This window comes from Rhinoderma darwinii, chromosome 3 (assembly GCF_050947455.1).
Source record: "Rhinoderma darwinii isolate aRhiDar2 chromosome 3, aRhiDar2.hap1, whole genome shotgun sequence".
NCBI lineage: Eukaryota > Metazoa > Chordata > Amphibia > Anura > Rhinodermatidae > Rhinoderma > Rhinoderma darwinii.
The window spans coordinates 352,538,597-352,556,188 of record NC_134689.1 but is presented as its reverse complement, the minus strand read 5'-3'; the positions used below and the strand labels follow the sequence as shown (position 1 = coordinate 352,556,188).

The 17,592-nt window shown below is 40.4% G+C and overlaps 1 protein-coding gene across 1 annotated transcript; it reads left to right on the top strand.

The window, feature by feature from the left end:
* The first annotated feature begins 13,702 nt into the window (after positions 1-13,702).
* On the top strand, positions 13,703-17,592 carry LOC142748226 (gastrokine-1-like). The gene is made up of 6 exons (XM_075855338.1): positions 13,703-13,714; positions 14,485-14,526; positions 14,724-14,861; positions 16,212-16,322; positions 16,795-16,924; positions 17,522-17,592. The coding sequence occupies exons 1-6, from the start codon at positions 13,703-13,705 to the stop codon at positions 17,590-17,592; spliced, it is 504 nt and encodes a 167-aa protein (XP_075711453.1).

The following is a 17,592-nucleotide window of genomic DNA, read 5'->3' as shown; positions in this document are numbered from 1 at the left end:
CCTACAGGGGGGGGAACGCTGTATGGCGTTCCCTACAGGGGGGGTGGCTGTATGGCGTTCCCTACAGGGGGGGAGCTGTATGGCGTTCCCTACAGGGGGGGCTGTATGGCGTTCTCTACAGGGGGGGGGCTGTATGGCGTTCCCTACAGGGGGGGCTGTATGGCGTTCTCTACAGGGGGGGGCTGTATGGCGTTCTCTACAGGGGGGGGGCTGTATGGCGTTCTCTGCAGGGGGGCTGTATGGCGTTATCTACAGGGGGCTGTATGGCATTATCAACAGGGGGGCTGTATGGCGTTCTCTACAGGGGGGGGCTGTAAAAAAGGCACTATCTACAAGGGGGGGGGGGGTTGTGTGACACCCAGGGGAGGGGGCGCCCCAGTCAAAAGTTTGCTATGGGGCCCAGTCTTTCCTAGTTACGCCCCTGCAGGTAAGGTAGGTGGGGTGGTGGAGGGACCCTCATTTACTGGATCCCTAGCAGACACTAAAGCTACAGTCGTTACACCTTGCTAAACAATATAATACATGTATTCTTTATGTACAAAGAATATGATATAAATGGTATATCAGAGTATGGCGTGGAAAGTAACTGCAGGATAGGTGATGCCTTCTCATTGCATGACATCTGCAGCTGTATTTTATAGGAACACACCATTTTGCATTGCAACTTTTGTGCAATTTGAATCTCTCCAAAGAAGTAAAAGGAGATTTATATTGTGACAAAACTGTTCAATGGACAGGAAGGATCCGACCTACAATTCAGTCTCCATAAAAGTATACTCTTATTGATGATTAAATTAACTTTAATAGCAATACCAGAATGCTGACACATTTCAGACTATTATTCGTAGGTAAAATTCCCAATTTAAAGCGCATGAGCATTCTGGTATGGCTCTATAGTTCATCAATAAAGATAAGCATTTATGGTGTTTGAAGCGTCAGTCGGTTCCTTCCTTGATCGAAGCACTCGAAGCTGCTGGAATGAGCCGGATGATATCAGATAAAAATGGCATTGTTTAACTCTTGCTGACATCTACTGGTGATATTGTATATTTCTCATATGAACACATTATTACATTACATTTTTCCACAGTTATTTGGCAAGCAGCGTTCTCTTCTTGTCTGATGCCTCCTGTTCTTCCCACCGAGACCCAAAACTGTTGCCCATCTTAGTAGAGATGTGGAGACTTGTGTGCATTGAGGGAGCCAAGAGCTAAGTTGTCCGAAGTTTTTAGTCCTATCAGGTGGTGCAGAAGAATATTGCAGTGGTGGCAGTGGATCAGCGCGGAGGTGCCATCGGTATAGATATCAGTTGAAACTGCTCAGATAAAGGCAGCTATAAATCACTTCTGTTATTTACCTAGAATAGTTAGGAAACAGTGGAGAATCACTAATCATATGACATGTTAAAATCATCCTGACAATATTAGTTATAGGAGTTGCCCGGTCTCATTAAAACATTTTTGAATAATTTGGGACTACTCCACATTGGCAAAAGGATATAGGAGAACTGGTGAGGGTTCAAAGGCGGGCAACGAGATTATTAAATGGGATGGGAGGTGTCGCTTACACTGAAAGAAATTGGGCTTGTTCAGCTTAGAAAAAAAGGCCTCTTAGAGGTGATCTTATTAATATGTATAAGTATATGTGTGGTCAACACAGAGAACTAGCACATGATCTGTTCTTTCCAAGGACTCTACTAAGGACCAGGGTACATCCATTGCATGTGGAAGAAAGACGTTTCAGACATCAATATAGGAAAGGGTTCTTTACAGTTAGAGTAGCCAAACTATGGAATGTCCTACCCCAAGAGGTAGTAATGGCAGATACTATGTCAGCATTTAAAAAAGGCTAGATGATTATTTACTGACGAATGGCATTGAGGGTTACAATTAATCAAGCAATGAATGACGGGTAATTTATTGAGAAAGGTTGAACTTAATGGACCTGGGTCTTTTTTCAACCAATGTAACTATGTAACTATGTACTTAAACGTTAGACAATTTTCCAATATACTTTTTCTATTAATTCCTCAAGATCTCTGCTTGTTGTTTTTCAGTAGGAACCTTCATTGTTGACTTCCAGGGGATAAAAGTCTGTCCATGGTCATGTGATGGACAGGTGTACAGCTCGTTATTTACAGTACAGTTATCAGAGCTGTGTCTTCTTTTGATCCCAGCACCTGTGTCTCCATCACATGACCATGGACATAATTTTATCCACTGGAAGACAATGAATGTTCCTATTGAATAATAACAAGTAGACGTCTAGAAAACGGTAAAAAATGAATACAGAAAGTATATTGTAAAATTGTATAACTCTTAATTATACAGAAAAATAACATTAGTTTGCTGAAAATGGACAACCCCTTTAATGGAGTTTGCAATTTCTGGACAGTCAGTCATAGCCTTATGTAAAATGGTAACATGTGCAAGACAATTTTTATGGCCCCCACTTCTCTATTATTTACTATAGCACTGTCACTCGCAATCATTGACCCCTTTATATTTCCAGCCCCAAGATGTGTCCCACAAGATTGTCAGTCTAAATAAGTAGCCACAATACACAGCCTTATTCAGCGGTAAAAAAAAAAAGTGAGAGACACAGTCAGTACGCCCCTAAAACGTCCACAGTCAATGCTCCATAAAAGTGTGTGCCACAGTCACTGTCCTCCATAAAAGTATTAGTTAGTCAGCACCCCCATAAAAGTGTCAGTCACAGTTAGTCACAGTGCCCCCATTGCAGTGCCCTCCAGTCAAGTTATTATGCCTCATAAATAGCACCCCAGTAACAGTGCATTGTAGCAGAATGTCCCAATCATTAGGTCCAGATGAAAGAATATACAAATAAAAGTGCCAATATAAGAGAGCATCACAATGGCAGAACCACCGTAAATTAACCATAATGTCATACATAGTGTACGATACACTATACACTCATCTTCAAATCTACAAACTCTGCACAACTTCGTTAAGTCAGCTAGTCAAACCATGGAAAGATACCAGTGGTACGCTGATGCTTGCAATGGTTCCAGTTAGCATTAGATGACGCAGGTAGATGCTAGGTGAGATAGAGAGCTTGGGTTAGAGCCAGGGGCGGATTATAATAAGGGCAATCTGGGTATGTGCCCGGGTCCCGAGGCTAGAAGGGGGCCCAGTAACTACTGTAACTACAGTACTTGCCCTCCTGCTTCCAGAGCGCAGCGGAGGTCCTGACGTCACAGCGCTGTGCGCAGCGCATGACGTCACAACGCTATGCGCCGCGCACAGCATCCTGATCCTGGATAGAGTCAGGACATCCGCTGCAGCTGAAGAGGAGGGTAAGATTAATATCCCTGTCTGCTGAAGCTGATGGATCTGGGTCCGACTCCCAGGACCCCCCGCCAATCAGCTGTTTTGAAGGGGCTGCATCGCTCGTACGACAGCTGCTTCCCCTTCATTCCGGTCACTTGCTCACATTGTGAATCTGTGTCAGCGATTCACAGTGTGACCAAGTGAGGGAAATGAAGGGGAAGCAGCTGTCGTACGAGCGCTGTGGCCCCTTCAAAACAGCTGATTGGCGGGGTCCCGGGAGTCGGACCCTGACCCATCAGCTGTTGATGGCCTATCCTGAGGATAGGCCATCAATGTTTAGGGACTGGACAACCCCTTTAAGCCTAGCATGTGGCAGGCTTAGAGGGCCCATGAGACAGGATCACAGATTGTGTGATGCTGTCTGCTAGGCCCTGTATCTAAACCATTCACATGGTAGGCTTAGATACATGGCCCATGTGTGATCCTGTCTGATGGGCCCTGTATATAAGCTTACCTTGACAGACAGTTTTAAACATGGCCCCTGTATCTAAGCCTACCACATGTGTTACTGATCGTTTTTTTTGTTTGTGTTTTTTTTTAAAGGTTCGGTTGTTTGACTACGTCGGATTCGAGGACTACTTCGATGACGGCTTTTTTATTATCAATAAAATGGTTAATGAAGGTTGTGTGTTTTTTTTTATTTCAATAAAATATTTTTTCTATGTCTGTTTTTTTTTAAACTTTATTGTTACCGCCTTAGTAATGGCCGGAGGCTGATTGACAATGTCCATTACTAAGGCAGGGCTTAATGTTAGCCAGTGCAGAGGCTAATACTAACCCCCATTATTACCCCGGTACCCACTGCCACCAGGAGTGCTGGGAAGAGCCGGGTACGATCCAGTATCTGACCATCTGTAGTGATGGTTGGGTAATGGGGCGGCCGCAGGCTGGTATTATCAGGCTGGGACAGGCCAGAAAAAGCGGCCCTTTCCCCACTGGTAATGCTAGGCTGCTGCTGCTTTATTGTATCTGGCTGTTTATGAAAAATGGGGGGGACCACACGTCATTTAAATAAAAATAATAATAATTGGAAAGAACGATGTGGGGTCCGCCTCAATTTTCATAACCAGCCAGATACAACACAGCAGCAGCAGGCTAACATCACCAGGGTGGGGAGAGCCACTGTTTTGGGCCTTCCCCAGCCTAATAATACCAGCCTGAGGCCGCCCAAGTGCCCGACCATCACTACAGATGGTCGGGTACTGGTTCGTACCCGGCTCTTTCCGGCACTCCTGGTGGCGGTGGGTACCGGGGTAATAATGGGGGTTAGTGTTAGCCTCTGCACCTGCTAACATTAAGCCCCGCCTTAGTAATGGACGCTGTCAATCAGCCAGCGGCCATTACTAAGGGGGTAATAATAACGTTTAAAAAAATACAAGGACATAGAAAAAATATTTTATTGAAGTAAAAAAACACACGCAACCCTCATTAACCATTTTATTGAGAATAAAAAAACGCTGTCATTGAAGTAGTCCTCGAATACGACACAGTCCAACAACCGAACCTGTAAAATAACACAAACACACAACAATAATTTGTAACACATAAAAAAGCAAAACAATTCTTATACTTACCTTTCCTGGCTCCAGCGTTGGAACCGCAATGTCAGCGAGCTGGTCCCTATATCTAATTCTATCATGTGTGATACTGTCTGTTGAGCTACTGTATCTAAGCCTATAATGTGTGATACTGTCTGTTGAGCTACTATATCTAATCCTAGCATGTGTAATACTGTCTGCTGAGCCACTGTATCTAATCTTATCCATAGTTTATAGGGTCGTAGTGCTATAGATTTGCTTTCTCCTATACACACACATACACATATACACATATACACACACACACACACACACACACACACACACACGCACGCACGCACACACACACACACACACACACACACACACACGCGCGCACACGCACGCACACACACATATATATTTATATTCGGGAGCACTGTGTATAGTACTATTATATTCAGGGGCGCAGTGTATAGTACTATTATATTCAGGAGTACAGTGTATAGTAGTACTATTACATTCAGGAGCACAGTGTATAGTACTATTATATTCAGGAGTACAGTGTATAGTACTATTATATTCAGGAGCACAGTGTATAGTATTATTATATTCAGGAGCACAGTGTATAGTACTATTATATTCAGGAGTACAGTGTATAGTACTATTATATTCAGGAGTACAGCGTATAGTACTATTATATTCAGGAGTACAGTGTATAGTACTATTATATTCAGGAGAACAGTGTATAGTACTATTATATTCAGGAGCACAGTGTATAGTACTATTATATTCAGGAGCACAGTGTATAGTACTATTATATTCAGGAGTACAGTGTATAGTACTATTATATTCAGGAGTACAGTGTATAGTACTATTATATTCAGGAGTACAGTGTATAGTACTATTATATTCAGGAGAACAGTGTATAGTACTATTATATTCAGGGGTGCAGTGTATAGTACTATTATATTCAGGAGCACAGTGTATAGTACTATTATATTCAGGAGTACAGCGTATAGTACTATTATATTCAGGAGTACAGTGTATAGTACTATTATATTCAGGAGAACAGTGTATAATAGTACTATTATATTCAGGAGCACAGTGTATAGTACTACTATATTCAGGAGTACAGTGTATAGTACTATTATATTCAGGAGTACAGTGTATAGTACTATTATATTCAGGAGTATAGTGTATAGTACTATTATATTCAGGAGCACAGTGTATAGTACTATGAAAAAACACCTGTGGTTGCCGCTGTGTTGTGCCTCTTCCATTGTCATTGAGAGTAACTGTATGGACACCTTATGTATAAATATATAGGGGGTAGCTTTATCAATAGTGTCATAGGGGCAAGATTTTAAAGCTATTAAGGTAGTGATCTCTGAGGTTGGCACTTACCAAGAAAGTAAGATTATTTTGAATGTTACATAAAACTGTTTAGATCAGCTAGCATTCTATACCTCCAATTTTGTTTTCTATGCCCATCGTCTGAAATACATTATGTTACATCACTCCAGTGTTGCCCGTAAAAGACAGTAATGAATCAGATTCATATCAGTGGTTCCAGCCCAATCTGTCAACACCGCCATTTTTATCTCTGGACGTCAAACAGTGCAGTGAATCCAGTCCAGCACGTAAAGTGTGTGCTTATTGTATCTTTTGGCTTCAACACAATGATAAAGACATTAATGTCAGTGAGCTTAGTCAATGCGTTATCTAGAGTAAAGATGGTTTGGTTGGGTAGGGCAACTGGTACAAATTGTATGCCAGAAGAAATTAAAGACACTTATTGAGCTTGTGGACCCAGGTGTTATTATATCTGTCTACTTTTTGCAGGGATAAATACTTACATAGAGGTTACTGATTTGTATGGATTAGGATCTGTTCACATCTGGGTTGGGGTCCCTTTCTGACGTTCCTTCGAAGCTGTCCGTCAGAACGGGACCCTGAACAAACACAAACTGACACGAACGGAAACCAGAGGTTTCCGTTTCCATCACCATTGATTTCAATGGTGACGGATCCGGTGCCCATGGGTTCCGTTTGTCTCTGTTGTGCACCGGATCCATAGTTTTGCCGGAAGCAGTAGCGTAGTTGACTAGCGTAGTCGCAGCTCCGATGGAACGTCAGAATGGTACCCCAATGCAGATGTGAACAGAGCCTAAGATGGATCTCATAGTAGAACAGAGGAAAAGAAGAACATGCTAGCTTTATCTATATGCTCTTCCGAGTCTGTCATCTGTTGCACACAGGATTATAAAACATACTGCACCTACAGCAAATATAACGTAATAATAACACAATTAATAAAGACACAAGATTGGGTGGTATAAAATCAGCCATGGCCTTACTTTATATAAGGTTAAGTGAACATCCATATTATTAAATAACTGACCATTAAGAAGAGCAACTATAGCACAAATTGCAGAAAATGTTAATGCTGGGTATGATAGAAAGGGGACAGAACACTCAATGCATCACAACTTGCTGTGTTTGGGGCTGTGTAACTGCAAACCGGTCACAGTGCCCATTCAGATCCCTGTCCACCGCTGAAACCACCCACCATGGGCCATGGAGCAAAGGAAGAAGATGGCCTAGTCTGGTCTGACAAATCAAGTTTTTATTTTACATCATGTGGACGGCCGGGTGTACTCTATAAATATAGATGAGATTGCACCAGGATGCACTATGGGAAGAAGGCAAGCCAGCAGAGGAAGTGTGATGCATTGAGTAATGTTCTACTGGAAAACCTTTGGTCCTGGCATACATGTGGATGTTAATTTTAAATGCACCACCTACCCACTGTGCAGACCAAGTACACCCCTTCATGGCAACAGTGTTGCCTAATAGCAGTGACCTCTTTCAGCAGAATAATGCGCCATCAGGGCCGGTTTTAGACAAAGTGTGGCCATGGGCAAAGTTAAAAGTGGGGCCCAAAATGCTCATATACTTTAACAATAATGCAGTCAATTCAGAAGCCGATGTTCAGAGAACTGCACCGCTGATTTCTAGCGCGTTCAGGAGTGTTGCAAGCCCCAAAGCATATGTCCCCCCTCTCACACAAAAAATTATCTATATACATATATAGTTATTAAATCATACCACTATACCAGATTAAATATTACCTGAATAATGTTACTGAATACAACTCACCATTATAATATCAATATTACCAATAATAACACTAGACAAGGTTCAAATAATACTGCCACACCATAACCACATAGTGACTGAATAATACCCCCATACTGTTACTGAATACTACCGCCACCTTATAACCACATAGTGACTGAATAATATCCCATACTGTTACTGAATAATACCGCCACACCATAACCACATAGTGACTGAATAATACCCCATAATGTTACTGAATAATAACGCCACACCATAACCACATAGTGACTGAATAATACCCCATAATGTTAATGAATAATACCGCCACACCATAACCACACAGTGACTGAATAATACCCCATAATGTTACTGAATAATACCGCCACACTATAACCACACAGTGACTGAATAATACCCCATAATTTTACTGAATAATACCGCCACACCATAACCACACAGTGACTGAATAATACAGCATACTATTACTGAATACTACCACCACATTATAACCACAAAGTGACTTAATAATACCCCATACTGTTACTGAATAATACCGCCACACCATAACCACACAGGGACTGAATAATACCCCATACACTTACTGAATACTACCACCACATTATAACCACAAAGTGACTGAATAATACCCCATACTGTTACTGAATACTACCGCCACATTATAACTACACAGTGACTGAATAATACCCCATATTGTTACTGAATAATAAGGCCACACCATAATCACATAGTGACTGAATAATACCCCCATGCTGTTACTGAATAATACCTCCACACCATAACCACATAGTGACTGAATAATACCCCCATACTGTTACTGAATAACACTGCCACACCATCACCCCACAGTGACTGAATAATACCCCCCTACTGTTGCTGAATGATACCTCCACACCACAAACACATGGTAACGGAATAATACCCCCATAGTGTTACTGAATAATACTGTCACACCATAACCACATAGTGACGGAATAATACCCCCATACTGATACTGAATAATACTGCCAAACCATAACTACATAGTGACTGAATAATACTGCATACTGTTACTGAATAATACCTCCACATTATAACCACACAGTGACTGAATAATACCCCCATAGTGTTACTGAATAATACCGCCACACCATAACCACAGAATGACTGAATAATACCCCCATAGTGTTACTGAATAATGCCTCCACATTATAACCATATAATGACTGAATAATACCACCATACTGTTACTGAATAATACCTCCACACCAAAACCACATAGTGACTGAATAATACCCCAGTACTGTTACTGAATAATATTGCCACCCAATAACCACATAGTGACTGAATAATACCCCCATATTGTTACTCCATAATACCCACATACTGTTACTAAATAAAACCCACTATACAAAGACCAATATTACCAGCATATAGTGACCATATAGTGGTAGATGACAGTAATACACAGGAGCTCTGCAGATTATATAAGTGATTACTGCACGTTTATATCTAGTGACTCCCAGGTGATGTTTTCTCCGATTAGAGTCGTTCACTTTCCCTTTTTTTACCATCCGGGCCAGACCCCTGTGATGACTTATTCCAGCCATGACTCGTCTCTGCAGAATTTGACACACAGACATGTTGGTTGCTCACTTTTCCAGCACCCTCCACACCTATTCCTTATCCTCTAAACAAACTCGTAATCCACAGTTTCCCAGATGGTAATAACGATCCCTCAATGCTCAACAAAATAAAAGTGCCCCATCAGTAACCGTGCCCCCACAGTAATAATGCCCCCTTTGTGCTCCCCATAGATTGCGCAACACAGCCCTCTCCCTTGTATATAGTGTCATACAGCCCCCCTAGTAGATAGTGCCACACAGCCTTCCCCTTGTATACAGTGCCATACACCCCCCTAGTAGATAGTGCCACACAGTCCCCCCTTGTATATAGTGCCACACAGTCCCCCCTTGTATATAGTGCCACACAGCTCCCCCTTGTACATAGTGCCACACAGCCCCCCTTGTATATAATCCCACACAGCCCCCCTCGTATGTAGTGCCACACAGCCCCCCTCTCCCTTGTATGGTGCCACAAAGCCCCCCTCCCTTCTATAGAGTGCCACACAGCGCCCCTCTCCCTTGTATAGTGCCACACAGTCCCCCTCCCTTGTATATAGTGCCACACAGCCCCCCTCCTTTGTATAGTGTCACATAGCACCCCTTGTATATAGTGCCACACAGCCCACTTGTATATAGTGCCACACAGCCTCCTCATGCATATAGCCCCCCTTGTATATTGTACCACACAGCCCCCTCCCTTTTATAGTGCCAGACAGCCTCCTCCCTTTTATAGTGCCAGACAGCCCACCTCTCCCTTGTATATAGTGCCACACAGCCCCTCCCTTGTATATAGTGCCAAACAGCTTCCTTAGTATATATTGGCACACAGCCCCCTTGTATATAGTGGCACACAGCCCCTCTCCCTTGTATATAGTGCCACATAGCCTTCCCACCCTTGTATATAGTGCCACACCAACCCCCCCATGTATAAAGTGCTACACAGCCCCCCTCCCTTGTATATAGTGCCACACAAACACCCACCTTGTATATAGTGCCATACAGCTTCCCCCTTCCCTTGTATATAGAGCAACACAGCCCCTCTTGTATATAGTGCCACACAGCTCTCCCTCAACTTGTATATAGTGCCACATAGTCTGCCCTGTATATTTTTCCACACAGCCCTCCTTGTATATAGTGACACAACTCTCCCCTCCAAATGTATATAGTGCCACACAGCCCCCCCACCAAAAAAAAAATATTGTACTTACCTTGCCCCATTCCCTGATGGACAGAGCGCTTCACAGCCTCCGGGTTCAAACCTTCCGCAGGTCAGCGTGATGCAGTGAAGTCATCACGCTGGCCTGCGCAGGGATTCTTCCCAGCGCCTTATAGGCTGCAGGAGGAACGTGGCCTGCAGCCTATGATGCTGTGATCAAGCACGATCACAGCATCTAAGATGTTAGAAAGAGGGAGGCACGCCCCTCTGACAGCTCACTCCCCTCGCCCCGCGACGCCTAATGCATTCCCCCAGGCCTGCCTTTCTTCATATCCTGAAGAGCATATTTGGCAGTGCATAACGGGAGCCTGTAAAAATGACAATATACTGCAATACATTAGTAATAGTTAAATAAAGTTTTTAGTAGTGTAAAAAAAGAAATTAAAGTTAAAAAAAAATAGCCTTTTCCCATTTTTCCTCTGAGGTAATGTAAAAAATAAAAAAATATATACAAAATTGGTATTGCTGCGTCTGTTAAAGCCCGAACTATTACCATATAGCATTATTTAACGTGCACGGTGAACACTGTAAGAAGAAAAAACATATACAACGGCAGAATCGGGGTTTTGGTCACTTCTTATCCCACAAAAAATGAAATAAAAAGTGATCAAAAAGTCTAATGTAGCCCAAAATGGTACCAATAGAAACTACAGCTTGCCCCGCAAAAAAATAACCCCTTATAACGCTCAGTTAACAGGAAAATAAAAAGTTATGGCTCTCAGAATATGGAGACAAAACACAAATTTTATTTTTAACAATTAGTTTCTTCCTTGAAAAAGTAGTAAAACATAAAAAAAACTATATAAATTTGGTATCACCGTAATCGTATTGACTGATAGAATAAAGTTAACATGCCATTCTTACTGTATGGTGAAATCCGTAAAAACTAAACCCCTCAAAATATTAAGGAATCACTGTTTTCTTTTATTGTACCCCACCAAATTTTTTTCCAGTTTCCCAATACATTATATGGTACAATAAATGGGGTTTCGAAAAACTACAACTCATCCTGCAAAAAACAAGCCCTCATTTGGCTATATCGACACAAAAATAAAAAACGTATGGCTTTTGGAAGTGGGGAGGAAAAAATTAAAACGAAAACAAAAATCCCAAAGATGGCCTGAAAAGGTTAAAGTTGTAAGCCAAAATTGTTATTTCCATATTTACCATTACTTCTCACGTAAATTACTGAAATTTAGAGGGGTCTTTTTCCAGGTTCTGCATTTTTAGTTATGGATAGATTTAAGGCTGTGTTCACATCAGCGTTCCTTTCCGTTGAGGGGTTCTGTCTGAGGTTTCCGTCGTGTTAACCCCTCAACGGAAAGGCAAACTGAAATCTTAGCTTCCTTTTCCCTCACAATTTAACTATATGGGGACGGAAACCTGGCTAATGGTTTCCGTTTGTCACCGTTGTAACAGGGTTCCATTGTTTTGATGAGGGAAATGGAAGCTAAGGTTTCAGTTTGCCTTTCCGTTGAGGGGTTAACCCGACGGAAACCTCTGACCGAAACCCTCAACGGAAGGGCAACGCTGATGTGAACAGGCCCCAACTTCTCATTTCACTTATTGAAGTTTTTAGATTAGATACTAACTTAGTTAGTATAGTTTTTATAATAACGATCTGCATTGCCTTACTGATATTACAATTGTTGCATTCTTATATTACAATTGTTAGATTGTGGCAATCATGCTTATTTTTGGACTGCAGCTTCCTTAAAGAGGCTCTGTCACCAGATTTTAAAACCCCTATCTCCTATTGCAGCTGATCGGCGCTGCAATGTAGATAACAGTAACATTTTTCTTTTTCAAAAACAAGCATTTTTGGCCAAGTTAAGAGCATTTTTATATTTATGCAAATGAGCCTTTCTTATGGACAACTGGGCGTGTTTAATCTTATTTCCAACTGGGCGTGTATTGTGTTCGTTACATCTCGGTGTGTTTACTTGTTTTACTAGCTGGGCGTTGTGAATGGAAGTGTATGATGCTGACGAATCAGCATCATCCACTTCTCTTCGTTACCACCCAGCTTCTGGCAGTGCACAGACACACAGCGTGTCCTCGCGAGATCACGCTATGACGTCACTCACTTCCTCCCACAGGAACTAGTAAAACAAGTAAAAACACCCAGATGTAACGAACACAATACACGCCCAGTTGGACATAACTTTAAACACGCCCAGTTGTCCATAAGAAAGGCTCATTTGCATAAATATAAAAATGCTCATAACTTGGCCAAAAATGCTCGTTTTTGAAAAAGAAAAACGTTACTGTTATCTACATTGCAGCGCCGATCTGCTGCAATAGGAGATAGGGGTTTGAAAATCTGGTGACAGAGCCTCTTTAAAGTGTCTTAAAGATTTTAGTTTTTTTTTACATGTTCATTCATTTTCTGCACAATACTTGCATAAAGATTCCAGAATAAAGGGATTTACTGTATTTATAGTCATGAAATGTAATCGTTTGCATGCTATTGGCAAGACTTACATGGTATTGTCCAAGACTAATAACAAAATTACGTAGATACCTCATAGTGGTCTTATGATCACTGAGGGTCACCCGTATGCACTGCATTTCAGCATGCTATCCATTATCCATATGGAACGTTTGCTTTGGCTATACACCCTCCTTTATATTGCACAACATGAACCCAAAACAATGGAACCATTAACAAATTTTGCCCAGGAATTTTCATATCTATGTTTAATAAGATAAAAGTTACATTGTGTTTTTCTCTTCACAAGGTGGACTCATTCCAAAACAAAATTTGGAAGTCGGTATGTTTGTCCTTTCTTCTATATATAAAGGAGACCGAGAAAGGGGTCTGTACCTTTGATTTCATTCTTAACTTCTCTTCCTGGAGAGACAACCAAAATGCAAACCTTGGTATGTATTAAGAATTAAAATTTTTGCTATAATGCTTGATACAATTTATATTATAAGAGGTTCGACTGTAGATTATAACAAGAATTGCAACAATTCGGCCATTGACGTAGTAGGTCGCTTGCAGCTTATCAAAGCCTACTGTATGTGTGATCCAATTAACGTGCAATTCATTCTATTAAATATGGAAAATCAGTGTAGGATATAACAAGTCGAACATGTGGGATACTGAATTAACTTTTTTAAGGCCCGTTCATTAACATGTAAAACTTAAAGGGGTATTACGGTTTTAGCAAATAAAGCTTATATTTTGAATAATGAAAAGTTATACAATTTTCCTATATACTTTCTGCATTAATTCCTCACCGTTTTCAGGATCTCTGCTTGCTGTCACTGGATAAGAACCTTTGTTTACTTACAGTGGATAAAATGCCGTTTTGGTTATGAGATACACTGATGTATGGTTCAATACAGTTACGTTTATGTTATCAGAGCTCTGTCATCCATGTAACTGTGTGTCCATCACATGACCAGGACAGATTTTTTTATATCCTGGAAGTAAACAATAAATTTTGAGATCTTGAAAACCATGAGGAATTGATAACGAAAGTTCATTAGAAAATTGTAAAACTTTTTACTGTACAAACAATAACTTTTATTTGCTGAAACTGGAATACCCCTTTAAGTATAGACAAGACAAAGGTAACAAAACAGAATAGAATGAATAAAAAATATTGTGTATGTGGCTAAATTATGATCTGTCTATATTTCAGGTAATTTTCGCTGCTCTCCTTGGAACTCTGCTTGCCAATGATGTAAGAGCCCATTTTATATGCTTTATATTTGCTATTCATATTTATGTCTTTATAGAACGTGGTTCCAGTTTTGCCCCAGATTTCCATGGTTGCATGTACTTCTAAAGCAAAACGTTTGTGCTATTGATTTTCATACTTTTCATGTTTTTGGTTTGATATTCTATAATATTGGGTAACTTTCTAACATCCTCTTACAGAACATAGATATTAACAATCAAGGGAATGTTGGCGACAATGTGCATCAGACTGTGAATATCAACAACCACAACCAGGTGGCCGACATACATAATATGAATGGCTGGAACTCCTGGGATTCCATCTGTGACTATGGGAGAGTGAGTACCTGCTTCACCTATCCAGCAATTTCTATGCATAAAAATTTCCTTTCTTATTTCTATGATCTTTTACATTAGAATTGTTTATATAGCGCCATCAGTTTCCGTAGCGCATTACATAGCACAGTATTGGTGTAACATATTCTAACAATTACAAAACATATTCAAGTACATAAAAATGACAGGAATGATTATGAGATACATTAGTTAGAAGCCCTGCCCATATGAGCTTACAATCTAAAAAGAATAAGGGAATAATACCTAAGGATAGCGAATGAAGAACGCAGCTCCAGACATGTTAGGTAGAGGCAGCGTTGGAATACCGGTTGACGGACTCTTTAGGCCAGGTTATATGCTTATCGGAAGAGGTAAGTTTTCAGTGAGTGTTTGGTGGGTTTGGAGGGGTGGAGAGTGGCAGATGGAATGAGGGAAGGAGTTCTACAAGAGAGGGGAGGCACGAGAGAAGTCTCATATGTAAGAGTGTAAGGTAGTGTCAGGAAGAGATTCGAGTGGTAGAGGAGGTTGTAATTGAAAATACAGGATTTCAGAAATGTAAAGCTTTTATTCAACCATAACTATTCTCCAACACAGAATCCTCTTTCTGCCATTAACATATAAGCTAATATAAGTAAATCAGTACATTCCACTAATTATTTTACAGGGAAGAATACATCAGTTATACAACAGATTATATTTAAAAGAGTACTATGGTTTAAGCACATAAAGCTTATTCTTTGTATAATAAAAGGTTATACAATTTATAATATACTCTTTGTATCAAAATCATTTTGCACCTGTGAGATCATCACATGACAAGGATAGATGTATATCCACTGCAAGTAAACATTGGGCTCCTGTTGAATGACTGCAAGCAAAGTGCTTGAAAACTACAAGGAATTGATACAGAAGGTATATTGGAAAATAGTATAACTTTTCATTGTACAATGAAAAACCTTCATTAGCCTTTGGATTTTACACAAATTTTCTCATTCCCTGAAAGAAAGCAGATTTTGAAATACAAAGTTGAAACAAGTTGGAAAGTTGTCAAACTTTTCATTATACAATGATTAAGCCTAATTTCCAAAATATTGGAAACCCCCTTCAAAAGAAAATCAGCATCAACTGTAATGTGTGTCCCTAAATCTATCATTGTCATATAATTTGTCATTTTAGCTAATGGCACTGTAGTCCAAAATGGCAACCCTCACAGACCAACCGAGAACGAGAAGTCATGCAGATAACTGCCATCTGAAATCACTAGATTATGGCCAGCTTTAGAAGATTTAACACATGTTCAATTTCAGTGCAATGGTTAAATGTGTATTTTGTTTAAATCTTTTTAAATTAAAGGGCACATTTGCAACACGACTCTATGGAAAGAAGATATGTGTGGTGACAAAAATTGATAAGACTGTCTTCCCCAGCCTGGACGTCCTCAACACAGTGCCGAAACAGAAACCCGTAAGGAGTTCAATTTATAATTTACTCTTGTAATATCATGACTTTAAATATTTGGTTCATTGATTTGCTCAATGTCAATTCATTCCTCAACATTTAGATATCAGCAGGACTTTATGACTTTTTAGCTAATGCTTTGGCTTTGATCAGTGGAGTACATAGGGAATTGAGACTCCATAGCAGAAATACAAATCGGGCCCCTTTCTGTTTGACTCCACCAACCTCCTAACCAACCGGGACAGGAGGTTCTGCTGCCCCAGTCAATTTTCATGACATGAGTACATGTAATGCATGAATGGGCTGAGTCCATGGCTCATAGAGGAGGGTCCCGAGCAGGGGACTACCCTGTATGACATCCATATGCCCTAGTAGGGTATATGAACTGGGGTTATCTTCATGGGACAACCCTTTTAGTTTACTCTAACATTATATGTGTACATTTGAAATAGTTAACCCAATTTATTTTCATGTTCAGGTCAAGACCACACCACTTCTGTTCAAGTTTAATGTCAACCAAGTTCCCATTGCTAATATCGGCATATATGGTGTCCATATTGAAGCTCTGTGTCGGGGAATCCCATCCTATACTGCTGATGTAAACCAAGGTGAGGACCAGAGTCTTTAATTCCTTTCATTAACAGAGACAGACTAGCTTCTACGTATATGGCATAAACTTTACTGTAGTTTTGAGGGTGATACATTTTGGGGAATCTTGGAAGGGCTCATTTCCGAGCAGCCATTTTTAAGTTTATATCCAAACAACATAACCAATTCATTATTCTATCCAAAACCATTTGGACTGGTGGAAGGCAAGTACTGATTATTGATGAATATTAATTCAATGCACCTTTACAAATATTCTCTCCAGTTCGTTGTGGTTGGGGTGTCCAAGTTTTTAATAGACACAGGAATTCATCATTATAATTTACAAATACAAAAAAACTCCCTTTGGAAGATGAAGGGGAAAGTATGATAATGTAAACATGCACCAGGAGGGAGGTCCATTCCGATTTTTGCCCTCTATGGACCTCTATATATACAGTAGTGGAATAAATATAATCTGAGGAATGAACATAATCTTAAGGCTATGCAAAATGCGTAAAATAAAGATAAAAATAAACTACAATATGTAATATTAGACTAATGTAGCTGTTGATCCTAACCAATTCTCCTTCTTTTCTTTTGTCTCTTGTATTTATTAGTGGATGAGTATTACATCGGCTGTGACCCCAGTAGCATCATCGACATTGGAGGCATCAGTTTCTGCTTTTAA

Bases quoted from the DNA above. Each gene is read 5' to 3' on its own strand.
- LOC142748226 (XM_075855338.1), top strand. The intron at 14,862-16,211 runs GTGAGTACCTGC...TTTAAATTAAAG, and splicing joins CCATCTGTGACTATGGGAGA to GGCACATTTGCAACACGACT. The intron at 16,925-17,521 runs GTGAGGACCAGA...TGTATTTATTAG, and splicing joins TACTGCTGATGTAAACCAAG to TGGATGAGTATTACATCGGC.